General features: G+C 39.0%; 1 protein-coding gene across 5 annotated transcripts in view; it reads left to right on the plus strand.

Annotated features, from left to right (window-relative positions):
• The window catches only part of CdGAPr (GTPase-activating protein CdGAPr), a 394,186-nt gene that overhangs the window by 148,432 nt on the left and 231,990 nt on the right, over window positions 1-13,764 (plus strand). For 3 of the 5 annotated variants that reach the window (XM_083121101.1, XM_083121104.1, XM_083121102.1), the window contains one exon: window positions 3,524-3,623. The exons of the other annotated variants lie outside the window; for them this stretch is intronic. In XM_083121101.1, the coding sequence (XP_082977227.1) occupies window positions 3,524-3,623 (100 nt within the window). The remainder of the gene's footprint in view (window positions 1-3,523; window positions 3,624-13,764) is intronic. 5 annotated transcript variants of the gene reach the window in all.

Raw genomic sequence — 13,764 nt, forward strand, 5'->3', positions numbered from 1 at the left:
TCCCCGATGGCGCAGTGGTAGCGTCGTCGCCTTGTAATCAAGTGGTTCGGATCCCACTTTAAACTGTAGGTCCAGTCCCGATTAGCCTGTGCATAAAGTGGACTGAAAACAACATATCAATCAATCAATCATGTAACAAGCATGAATGCGTGAATACATAGATGATGGTGCTAATCATGTAACGTCACCATTCGAGCATTTCTTATTGGTTGCACTCCGAAGAAAAACTTGAAATAGCCACAATTGCGCCAAAATATCAAGGCAGCCATTTTTCTGCAGGTATGATCACTCATATGGAGGCGTTGTGTTACGAATCTCATCTGTCTTGTCAGCAAATCAGGAAGAAACTCAAAATTTTGAGGCTGTATGGCGCGATTTATTTCAAGTTAACAACGAGATAAGAATCCTTTATTATTGTTACTTTGCATTTTTTTCATTGATATTTGCCAGAAACAATGCTTTCTATTCTCTCCTGTCAGTAGCAGTAATTTCTATTCGCTCCTGTCAGAAGCAGTAATTTATATTCGCTCCTGTTAGAAGCAATAATTTCTATTCGCTCCTGTCAGAAGCAATAATTTCTATTCGCTCTGTCAGAAGCAATAATTTCTATTCGCTCCTGTCAGAAGCAGTAATTTCTGTTCGCTCCTGTCAGAAGCAATAATTTCTGTTCGCTCCTGTCAGAAGCAATAATTTCTATTCGCTCCTGTCAGAAGCAGTAATTTCTATTCGGTCCTGTCAGAAGCAATAATTTCTATTCGCTCCTATCAGAAGCAATAATTTATATTCGCTCCTGTCAGAAGCAGTAATTTCTGTTCGCTCCTGTCAGAAGCAATAATTTCTATTCTCTCCTGTCAGAAGCAGTAATTTCTATTCGCTCCTGTCAGAAGCAGTAATTTCTATTCTCTCCTGTCAGAAGCAATAATTTCTATTCGCTCCTGTCAGAAGCAGTAATTTCTATTCGCCCCTGTCAGAAGCAATAATTTATATTCGGTCCTGTCCGAAGCAGTAATTTCTGTTCGCTCCTGTCAGAAGCAATAATTTCTATTCTCTCCTGTCAGAAGCAGTAATTTCTATTCGCTCCTGTCAGAAGCAGTAATTTCTATTCTCTCCTGTCAGAAGCAGTAATTTCTGTTCGCTCCTGTCCGAAGCAATAATTTCTATTCTCTCCTGTCAGAAGCAGTAATTTCTATTCGCTCCTGTCAGAAGCAGTAATTTCTATTCTCTCCTGTCAGAAGCAATAATTTCTATTCGCTCCTGTCAGAAGCAGTAATTTCTATTCGCCCCTGTCAGAAGCAATAATTTATATTCGGTCCTGTCCGAAGCAGTAATTTCTATTCGCCCCTGTCAGAAGCAATAATTTCTATTCGCTCCTGTCAGAAGCAGTAATTTCTATTCGCTCCTGTCAGAAGCAATAATTTCTATTCGCTCCTGTCAGAAGCAGTAATTTCTATTCGGTCCTGTCAGAAGCAATAATTTCTATTCGCTCCTATCAGAAGCAATAATTTATATTCGCTCCTGTCAGAAGCAGTAATTTCTATTCGCTCCTGTCAGAAGCAGTAATTTCTATTCTCTCCTGTCAGAAGCAATAATTTCTATTCGCTCCTGTCAGAAGCAGTAATTTCTATTCGCCCCTGTCAGAAGCAATAATTTATATTCGGTCCTGTCCGAAGCAGTAATTTCTGTTCGCTCCTGTCAGAAGCAATAATTTCTATTCTCTCCTGTCAGAAGCAATAATTTCTATTCGCTCCTGTCAGAAGCAGTAATTTCTATTCTCTCCTGTCCGAAGCAGTAATTTCTGTTCGCTCCTGTCCGAAGCAATAATTTCTATTCTCTCCTGTCAGAAGCAGTAATTTCTATTCGCTCCTGTCAGAAGCAGTAATTTCTATTCTCTCCTGTCAGAAGCAATAATTTCTATTCGCTCCTGTCAGAAGCAGTAATTTCTATTCGCCCCTGTCAGAAGCAATAATTTATATTCGGTCCTGTCCGAAGCAGTAATTTCTATTCGCCCCTGTCAGAAGCAATAATTTCTATTCGCTCCGGTCAGAAGCAGTAATTTCTATTCTCTCCTGTCAGAAGCAGTAATTTCTATTCGCTCCTGTCAGAAGCAGTAATTTCTGTTCGCTCCTGTCCGAAGCAGTAATTTCTGTTCGCTCCTGTCCGAAGCAATAATTTCTATTCTCTCCTGTCAGAAGCAGTAATTTCTATTCGCTCCTGTCAGAAGCAGTAATTTCTATTCTCTCCTGTCAGAAGCAATAATTTCTATTCGCTCCTGTCAGAAGCAGTAATTTCTATTCGCCCCTGTCAGAAGCAATAATTTATATTCGGTCCTGTCCGAAGCAGTAATTTCTATTCGCCCCTGTCAGAAGCAATAATTTCTATTCGCTCCTGTCAGAAGCAGTAATTTCTATTCGCTCCTGTCAGAAGCAATAATTTCTATTCGCTCCTGTCAGAAGCAGTAATTTCTATTCGGTCCTGTCAGAAGCAATAATTTCTATTCGCTCCTATCAGAAGCAATAATTTATATTCGCTCCTGTCAGAAGCAGTAATTTCTGTTCGCTCCTGTCAGAAGCAATAATTTCTATTCTCTCCTGTCAGAAGCAGTAATTTCTATTCGCTCCTGTCAGAAGCAGTAATTTCTATTCTCTCCTGTCAGAAGCAATAATTTCTATTCGCTCCTGTCAGAAGCAGTAATTTCTATTCGCCCCTGTCAGAAGCAATAATTTATATTCGGTCCTGTCCGAAGCAGTAAGTTCTATTCTCTCCTGTCAGTAGCTGTAATTTCTATTCGCTCCTGTCAGAAGCAGTAATTTCTATTCGCTTCTGTCAGAAGCAGTAATTTCTATTCTCTCCTGTCAGAAGCAGTAATTTCTATTCGCTCCTGTCAGAAGCTGTAATTTCTATTCGCTCCTGTCAGAAGCAGTAATTTCTATTCGCTCCTGTCAGAAGCTGTAATTTCTATTCGCTCCTGTCAGAAGCAGTAATTTCTATTCGCTCCTGTCAGAAGCAGTAATTTCTATTCTCTCCTGTCAGAAGCAATAATTTCTATTCGCTCCTGTCAGAACCAGTAAGTTCTGTTCGCTCCTGTCACAATAAATACAATAAGTTCAATTCATTCCTGCCAGAAGCAGTTAGTTCTATTTGCCCCCGTCAGAAGCAATAAGTTAATTTCACTCCTGCCAGAAGCAGTAAGTTCTATTCGCTCCTGTTAAAAACAATAACTTTTATTTGTTCTTGCCAGAAGTGATAAGTTATATTATCTCCGTCAAAAGCAGTGACTCCTGTTCTATTTTTAGTTTTAGCTTTTTTGATAATTTGACTGCCCAAATGAGACTTCTTTTGAAATCTCATGTTTTCTTAAACCATTTCCAAATATAATAAATCCAAACCCACTTCAAAGGCGTCTGTATCCGCTGTGCCATTGCTTAGTGAGGTGTTGGGGAGCAATTTTTGTGAAACATTCTCTTCTTCAGTATCCACATAGGATGCTCTGTAGTACAGGTTGGTGTCTCATTTTCCATTGCAGGTCATCAGGCATGCCTGGGTCAGCTGTTGACCTGGGCACGACGGTCGGAAGTCGTCGCTCGCGAGGCTTGTCGGATATCGACCCCAAGTATGTCTCCAAGGTAAGCAAATGCATAATGATAATCAGCTTATCCTCATTATTTTGATAACAGTCAATACATACCTCCTTAGTGACTGCACGAAACATTCCACAAATTCATCGCATTGTGACGTCATTAGGCTTCCAAGAGTTCGTTGACTGCTTGTGACATGATTTCATACTGGCGTCATCCAGCAAGCGTCAAAGCGGATGTGAAACCACGCGCATGCGCACCACGTTCATTTCTCTTCCGCTCAGCGAGTTTTAAAACACCATCCAGTAGAGTTCGCCTGTCTGATGCTCTATACATGCGAGGCATCTAATTTCAACACATTTGCCTAAAGAAGCATTGACTTTGCGTCTCGTGTGCTTTTCAGGGAGAGTGAGTGTAATGTCAGTGTTTACCATTTTTGATCTGCAGCATGGACGTAACTTGGGACGTAATTTTGGGGGATCCTGGATCATTGATTAAGGCGTCAAACAGTAAAGCACGTTAATAAAAGTGTGTGCAGTGAAACGCTGTATATGTTGTTGTTTTACTATATTTCGAGACTCGAGACGAGACCGAGGTTTGCCCTTCGAGATCGAGATCAATGTTTATAAATCAAGACGAGACCGAGAACGAGACGGACTTTGCAACTTGAGACAGGGCCATGACACTGCCTAATCTTGGCTCGTCATCATCCCTACCGTCTTCTTTTCTTCCTCCCTCTCTGCCTATTTCTTCAATGTTCACTATGGACCATATTAGTGTGACGTCACTGGACAAGATTGAGTCCAAACAAAGTTGTCACGTGGTTTTCCTTATTCGATAGCATTGAATTTTGCATCCGAAGGGGTAGCTTTAAGAATTTTGACGGCAGTTATGAAACAAAATCGAAATGTGTATCGTGCATTCTATTTGCAGAATAGTTTTATATATTACACATATTTTGCAAGGATAACGTAAATAATAAGTGGAATAAGAAATCGAATAAAACGAATGCTCCTAGCCAGCGTCCGATTCGGAACCGCAGCCAATAGGCGGCTCCGCTGTAGTCACGCGAGGCTTCTGAACTTGATTTGGTTCTATTAGCATACACTGAAAATTTATTATTTATGCTAAGAGAACTAAGAGTTGAATTCGGGTGAGCTTCGTCTGTGTTCGGAAGCAGATTAACTGGATTTTATTTAAAAAATAGGTTGTACAATAAACACCACAATTGTGTTAACTGCTGTCAGAATCCTTAAAGGTACCCCATGCGATGAAAAAACCAATACTATAGAATAGGACAAAAACACGTGACAGCTTTTTTTGGGCTCAGTTGTCTGCTGTTGACGTCACCACTAATATGGTCCATTGCGTCCTTTTCTTCGTGCCCACCCCATTTTCCGGTCTGTACTTGATCCGAACTCTACTGTAAATGATTAATTAGAATACGTGTTAGGTGGTGTAGCGACAGAGTACGTCTTCCACTTAACTCGCCCCTCAAAATATATGTCTTGAGGACAAATCGTAGCATGAAGGCCTGCGAGAAAACGGGCGTGCTCGTCATCAGGAAATGATTAGACACTGTTTGTAGGTTAGTGAAGCAAAGCGAGGAGGGGAAGTGTTTCATAACGGTTATCGACTTTCAGATCTGGCGGTGAAGTGGATGGAGTGTTTGCTGATCAATCGAAGCTGCATCGCGAGAAAACATTGGCCTGGAGACTGATTTTTTTTTCTCTTCCGTCCTCTTCGGTGCAAACCGTGCGAGTCTGTGCTTCATTTCACAGTTCATTTAACCCAAACCTGCACCGGGCCACAGTTAACCCAGTTAACGTGCTCTGATGAAGATGAATTATGCACCTACCCGACCAGTTTGGTGGGAAAACGCACGTCTTCTCGCGCGAGGCATCAGCCATCTCCCGGGACGGTTATTAACCAAGGCGAAGGAAATGCCATACCTGCAGCTGTAACGAGATGAGAAAAACCCTGGCAAACCCGCGAACTAAAGTGGACAGTTGTTTGTTTTCTCCCCTCGCTTGCCCTTCACTTGTGCCTCAGTGTTGCAATATTTATCCAAAATAAGTTCAAGCCGACCTCCATGGCGTAGTGGTTAGCACAGTTCGCTAGGACGCCTGGGGTCCAGGTTTCAATTCCGACCTGGGCATGGGTGTTCTTATGAGTGCTCCTTCATCAATTTAATCATATCGTCACTCATCCTCATCGCGATTAGCCAAGAATGGCAGAAAAGGGCGAAGAAGAATAAACCAAATCAAATCAAGTAAAATAATTCAACAACGTTAAGTATTACGACTCTATTTTTGCTGTGTTCAGTTTTCTGCTTCAAGATTATGCAGAAACTTGGCATTGAACCATTTGGTGCCGTACATTGTGGCAGGGGCAGGATTACATGACAAGCAGCTGTCTCCTCTCGCTTAGGGTTGGAAATTCGACAACCTCGCCAGAGGGTTTTTCTCTACTTGGTAGAGCTGTGGAGCGATTTAGCCTTTTTTGTGACCACCTCACTGGACATTGGCTGGATATCGAAAGCTCCGGGTTCGAGTCCCTGCTCTACACATGCATGCCCTGTTGACGATCTCTCTTCATCAGTTTCATCTGATCGTAATTAAACCTCTTCGTCTCGATAACCCTGAAAATGCAGGAAAGCGCCGTAAAATAAGTTAAAAATACGAAAAATGAAAATTGCATTGTTTTTCTGCCTGAGGTTCTAGTCAGATTTTAGCGTTACGGTAGAAAGTTAAATCTGCGTCCAAAAGTGAAACTTTTTCGACAGAAATCAGAGTTTTTCCTCGCAAAAGAAGACAAATGCCAACTCTAAAACTTATCGCCCGGTCTTAACGTTAAGAAGTCCCGTGCCCCGTTGCGAATCGAGCGCCCGGGTCCCCTCCCTTAACTACGATCCTGCGTAGACTTCATTAATGGCGTACCCAGAGGGAGGTTGGTGGGGGTCATAATTCCTACTCTTTGTTTCAGCATTCCTAAAAAAAACAACGCCGATGGAAGAATACGATAGCAAAATGAGGACTGAGTTAAGTAATGATAATGGTATAAGATTGATTACTTTTACAACCTCAAAGAATTTAATTGTGGAAAGTACCACTTTTAAACATAAAGATATTCATAAATATACCTGGTCTTCTCCAGATGGTAAAACTCATAATCAGATAGATCATATTCTCATTGATAAGAGAAGGCATACTAGTATAATTGACGTTCGTACACATAGAGGTGCTGACTGTGCCAGTGACCATTATTTAGTAATTGCTAAATTAAGAGAAAGACTCTCAGTGATAAATCATAAGCAACAAAATCTAAAAGTTATAAAATTTGATACAGGAAAGTTTACTGATGAAAGAATTAAGAAAGATTACCAAATTAAACTGTCAAATAGATTTGATATTTTGCAGGATTTAAATGATGATGAAAATATAAATGAAACAGACGTAAATAAGAATTGGGACCACATACGTAATGCAATAGAATCAGCAGCTAAAGAAAGTATAGGATACCATAAACCGAGAAAAAGTAAGCCATGGTTTGATAATGAATGTCATAATCTAATAGAAATAAGAAATCAGGCTAGACTTAGGTGGTTAAATAACTCTGATGATACAAATCTAAGCAATTATAATAGAATAAAGCGAGAAGTAAACCGCACGTTTAGAAGTAAAAAAAGAGATTACTTGAAAAGCAAAATTAACGAAATTGAAACAAACAGCAAAAATAAAAACATCAGAGATTTATATAAAGGTGTAAATGAGTTTAGAAAGGGGTGGCAACCTAAAGTAAACTTGATAAAAGATAAAGACGGTGATTTTCTAGCTGACCCAAGCGATATTCTAAATAGATGGAAGAACTACTTTAATGACCTTTTAAATGTCCATGTAGGAGATAAATCAGAAGTAAATGAAGTACACACAGCAGAACCTTTAGTTCCAGAACCTAACTTGACTGAAGTTAAAGATGCTATTAAAAGGCTAAAGAATAACAAAGCACCTGGCATTGATTTAATACCAGCTGAGTTAATTAAATATGGTGGAAATTCATTAATATGTCAAATTCATAAATTAATTTGTTTAATATGGAATAAAGAAGAAATCCCTCAACAGTGGAAAGAATCCATAATTGTCCCTGTGTTTAAAAAAGGTGATAAAATGAACTGCAATAATTACCGTGGAATTTCTCTACTCTCAACAACATATAAAATATTATCTAACATTATTTTAACAAGACTAACCCCATATGCTAATGAAATTATAGGTGATTATCAATGTGGATTTAAACGTAACAGATCAACTACAGATCAAATTTTTCACATCAGACAAACACTTGAAAAAAAGTGGGAATATAATCAAAATGTCCATCAGCTATTCATTGATTTCAAAAAAGCATTTGATTCGGTCAAAAGAGATAAATTATATAATATATTAGTCGAGTTTGGAATACCTAAGAAGCTTGTTAGTATGATAAAAATATGCACCAGTGAAACAGAAAGTAAAATTCGTGTGGGTATTAATGTCTGACAAATTTACAATTCATGATGGGTTAAAACAATGAGATGTATTATCTCCATTGCTCTTTAATTTTGCCTTAGAATATGCTGTTAGGAAGGTAAAAGAAACTAAAGAAGGACTAAAATTAAATGGTGTGACTCAGCTGTTAGCATATGCAGATGATGTAGACTTATTAGGAGATGATATAAATACAATTAAGAATAATGCTAAAATATTTTTCAAAACTGCTAAAGAGATAGGTTTGGAAGTTAACAAAGAGAAAACTAAATATATGGTTACAGGCCGAAACCAGGTGTTAGGTAATAATCAAAATCTAATTATTGATAACAACTCGTTTGAACCAGTTTCCAAATTCAAATACTTAGGAGTAATATTAACAAATGAAAATTATATTAAAGAGGAAATAAAAAGTAGGCTTAATTCAGGAAATGCATGTTACTTCTCTCTTCATAAACTTTTGTCTTCTCGTTTAATATCTAAGAAACTAAAAGTTAAAATATACAAAACAGTAATTTTGCCTGTAGTATTATATGGATGTGAAACTTGGTCCCTTACATTGAAAGAAGAACATAAATTGAGAGTATATGAAAATAAGATCCTTAGGAAAATCTTTGGACCTAAAAGGGATGAGGAGTCAGGCGAGTGGAGAAGGTTACATAATTTAGAACTACATAATTTGTATTCATGTCCAGATATTATTAGAATAATTAAATCAAGAAGACTTAGGTGGGCAGGCCACGTGGCACGAATGGGAGAGGAAAGAGGAGTTACAGGATTCTTGTTGGGAAACTTGATGGTAAGAGACCTGTAGGAAGGCCAAGACGAAGATGGAGGGACAATGTTGAGATGGACCTGAGGGAAATCGGTAGGGATGGAAAAGAGTATATAGATCTTGCTCAAGATAGGGAAAGATGGAAGGCCTGTGTTGCTGCAGCCATGAACCTTCGGGTTTAAGAAGGCTAGAGAGTTAGTTAGTTAGTTAGTTAAATGAGGACTGAGTATTAAAAAAGTATACCTAATCCCACCTTTTCGAAAATCTTATGCCGGCTCCCGCGGCGGAGTGGTTATGAAATCGCGCTACGACGCCAGGGGTCCCGGGTTCGAATCCCGACCTGGGAATGCATGTTTGTGAGTGTCCATTCATCAATTTCATCATATCACCCATCTTCGTAAATTAGCGAAAAGTGGCACAAAAGCGAAGTAAAATAAAGCAAATCAAATGAAATCGAATATCTTGTGCACGAAACTGGACTTCATCGTTCAAAAATCGAGATGAGGCCGAGTCACCATCGCCAACAGTTCGTTATCCTTTGCGTCATCACAGTTCCTTAAAATCGGTACCATTGGTTTTTTTTAGCGGGATGCTTGAGTGATCATCATTTATGGTCATACTTATTACGTTTCTTGTCACCAGACATCAAGTCTCACAAAATATAAAGAAAAGAAAACGAAGCACACAAGAGATAAAAGCTGGGCGTGACGTTTTAAAGAATCATTTCCGCTCATCTTATTGCTTCTTCTTCCCCCCTCGCACGATAGGGGCGAAACGGCTCAAGTGCCACTCAGTTGCCCTTAGGGCGAGGTGAAGGACGGGGGAAGCGATTGTCGACACAAGAGTTCGTGACTTTATCCTACAAGTGCACGCCCAGCCTTCAGGAAATGCCTTTAACATTGTCTGTTAGTAACTTCATCACAAAAGAAGGCTTTACTTTATCATTGGCTATAATATTATTTGTTGCACAACGCCGTATGACATGTAGTATTTATAGAGAAGTGCTCAGTAGACGTGGACATATTTTACGGATACACAAGTTCAAGAGCACCAAATTTTCAATCCGATTTCGTCAGAATTTACCATAAAGAAATGCATTAATGCACAAGAAATGGAAAGATAGATTGTGGAGAATATGGTCGTTACAATCAACAGCGATTTTTATTATCATAATATTCAGTGATTATGCTCAACGTCTGAAGTTGATTTTCATCTTGAAGTACACCAGGACTACCACCGATGGGGGTCGTAACTCAGATATTCATTTCCAACCTTATGAGGATGTGCCTTTACTTTCTTCGTGATCAAGAGTTGAATGTTTGTTGATAGGGTAGGATTTTTGTTTGTTTGATTTGCTTTATTTTACTTCGCTTTTTTTTTTTGCCACTTTTGGCTAATTTGCGAAAATGGGGAAGAGTGATTATGTAATGAAATTGATGAACGGACACTCACAAACGTCCATAGCTAGGCCAGGATTCGAACCCGGGACCCCTGGCGTCGTAGCGCGATGTGCTAACCACTCCGCCACGGGGGATAGGGTAGGAGGCTACACTTTTTTTGCACTGGAGACGAAGACGAAACTAGCTCCTTCAAGGCTTGTAGAGACGGGACCGAGAACATAACAGGGTTCACCATTCACGAGACTCTTATCGCTACCAATCTTTCCTAAATGCTGATAAGAAATCACGTAATTGTTGCAATTGTTGTGCACTGATAAGAAATCACGTAATTGTTGCAATTGTTGTGCACTGATAAGAAATCACGTAATTGTTGCAATTGTTGTGCACTGATAAGAAATCACGTAATTGTTGCAATTGTTGTGCACTGATAAGAAATCACGTAATTGCTGCAATTGTTGTGCACTGATAAGAAATCACGTAATTGTTGCAATTGTTGTGCACTGATAAGAAATCACGTAATTGTTGCAATTGTTGTGCACTGATAAGAAATCACGTAATTGTTGCAATTGTTGTGCACTGATAAGAAATCACGTAATTGTTGCAATTGTTGTGCACTGATAAGAAATCACGTAATTGTTGCAATTGTTGTGCACTGATAAGAAATCACGTAATTGTTGCAATTGTTGTGCACTGATATGAAATCACGTAATTGTTGCAATTGTTGTGCACTGATAAGAAATCACGTAATTGTTGCAATTGTTGTGCACTGATAAGAAATCACGTAATTGTTGCAATTGTTGTGCACTGATAAGAAATCACGTAATTGCTACAATTGTTGTGCACTGATAAGAAATCACGTAATTGTTGCAATTGTTGTGCAGTCAGTGTAGTACGAAAATATTTAACACACATCTGATTCATGTATAACAGCCATTGTAACAACTCTGCTATACTTGACTGATTGATTGAATTGGTGTTTTAAGTCCACTTTATGCACAGTAAGGCTAATCGGGACTGGACCTACAGTTTAAAGTGGGATCCGAAACACTATGTGCCTCCACCGGGTATCGAACCCGGGACCCCTAGGTTACAAGGCGACGACGCTGCCATAACTCTGCTATGCGATTGGGCAATGCTTTTTGTGTGCGTTCATTTAGTAAATGAAAGACACGATAAACAGTTTCCTTGAAAACGAAAGGCGAGGATCTGAACTGGAGGGAGAACATTTTATCTGGGCACCTGGAAGGAAATATTCAGTGGCGTGCCCAAGGGGGGTTGGTGGGGATCATACCTCCCCTGGCTCAGTATTTAATCGTAACCCTCCCCTTTCGCAAATCCTGGGCACGCCACTTGAAGTTTTACTTTATTCAATATTCTAGAAACATGCACTTCTTTTAATGTAACTGCACAAAGCACGTGAACGAAAAGAAATATTGAAGTGGAACTGGTCTGTATGTGCCAAAACATCATTTTTATTAATGAATTAATGAAAACTACGTTCAAGAGCTTACGTCTGCATTCTCCATAAGGATTACACAGGACTCTAAACGTAATTGTTCCTGAAATTTTCCACACGCTTTATAATCGACTTAGATATTCTCATATCTGCAATGTGAGTAGAAACCATATCTAGAACTCACTATACTTTTTTTCTTATGATACTCGCTATCATTTTGACAGATTTAAAATAAATGTGCACGTTAACGAAACAGTGCCTCATCCCTTTAATATAATGACATTGATACCGCATTTACCATCTACAGTATATCCGGTCTCAAGACTGCATTTAGAATATCCATTCATGTTCATTGTTTTATTCTTTATACAGTGAGAAGCAAAATTGTCTCATACATATACACAGAAAATGCCACTCATACCTCAATATTCATTGTATTTCGATCTGAATATACAATTAATAGATAAACAACATGTGTTAGCTTCGGTTTATCCGGAATTTCCCTCAGGGGTGGTGTAAGTTTATTATTTAGGGTGTTTAAGTGCAAATTTAGAGCCAAAGTGAACAATTAGACCTTTGTAAAAAAAACGTAGGGGGTGTTAATGGGGGGGGGGGGCGTAGGTGGTTTATGAATAAATCACTGTGTGTTAGTTTAACTTTCCTGCTTTTTAAGATCCTTCTAATCACAAAATGCGAGCTCCGGGATTTCACATGCATACAGTAGTTACAACCCAGGTTTGCTCGCGCTTGTACTACAATACATTTCCTGCCATTCAGAGACCTACTTTTTCCTTGTCGCTGTTCTTGTAAAACACTGCGGAGCTGCATATTTCTCCCATACCGTGTTTTCTTTCTTCCTTTTCTTCCTTTATTTACTATGCTTTTTTTTCCTACTGTACACTTCCTGGGGCATTTGCAGTTTGATACAGATCCAAGTGGGACCAACGGTTTGCTCTTGAAGTTCGGAAAAGTGCCGCCAGATGGCAGAAGCAGTCCAGCTGGTCCAGCTTGCCGCTACCTCGTGTTGTTGTTGTATAGATGGCTCCTCTGTGTTGCCTCTCCGCGCACAAAATTCAACGAACTCTTTCAAAACATTGCATGGTGTTGCATTTTTCTTTAGTACATCCACCTCCGTACACACAACATCAGCAAAAAATGTGACTAGAAACACATCTGAGAGAAACAGGATTTGACAACATATCGCAACTAAAGATTTTCCGTTTTTTCCCCATACAACTGCATTTTGTTATTGACCCTAAAAGTTTTCGAAAGTAGAATTCTGGCAACACTTTGCGAAAATTAGCCTTTTGCTTTGGGGAGTGGACAATCAGTGCCATATTTCCATATTTGTGATTTCATTTCGGGAGGTAGTTTTTTTTTTTTTGTTTCTTTTGGGATATGCAAATTTGCATGTGTTACCAGTTAGTACTTAAACTAAACTATTGCCTTCCGGTTGTAAGTACCTTAGATCATTGGCACTAACCTAGGTCCTTAAATCTTACGATGACATTTACAAATAATTTTAAACAGTACATTTACATTCTCAGAAAACCAAAGCTCATTCACAAAAGAGCTACGTCTATCGGAGTAGTAACACAGAAAACGTAACCAAATGTCTATTGCCAAGTTCATACTTAGTCCATGTATCCTACCTACAAGTTTCTTGTGAGCACTTCAGTACATCTGAAACATCTGCACTATGCCATGAAAACTTAAGTGGAAAACAGCCTGATGTGTGTCTGCTCGCTGAGATTAGTCAGTTGCAGAATGGAAGTCTTTTGATGACTGGACCATTAATTAACACGAATGTATTTTCCAATTGTGTATGTTACATAGTTCAGAAATTCAGTACTATGTGATTTCAATCTCATTTTCTTTGAGGGAGATAAAAACATCCCTGTCAGGGTTAAAATAAATTTATTTTAACGGGGATATTTTTTTTATTTCTGAGAGGGCATCCCACAACATCCCCCCGTTAATTTACACACTGTCTTGGAAGACCAAAATTTTGAACATGATTAAAAATGGCTTGTAC

This window comes from Lepisma saccharinum, chromosome 4, assembly GCF_977018435.1.
Source record: "Lepisma saccharinum chromosome 4, izLepSacc3.1, whole genome shotgun sequence".
NCBI lineage: Eukaryota > Metazoa > Arthropoda > Insecta > Zygentoma > Lepismatidae > Lepisma > Lepisma saccharinum.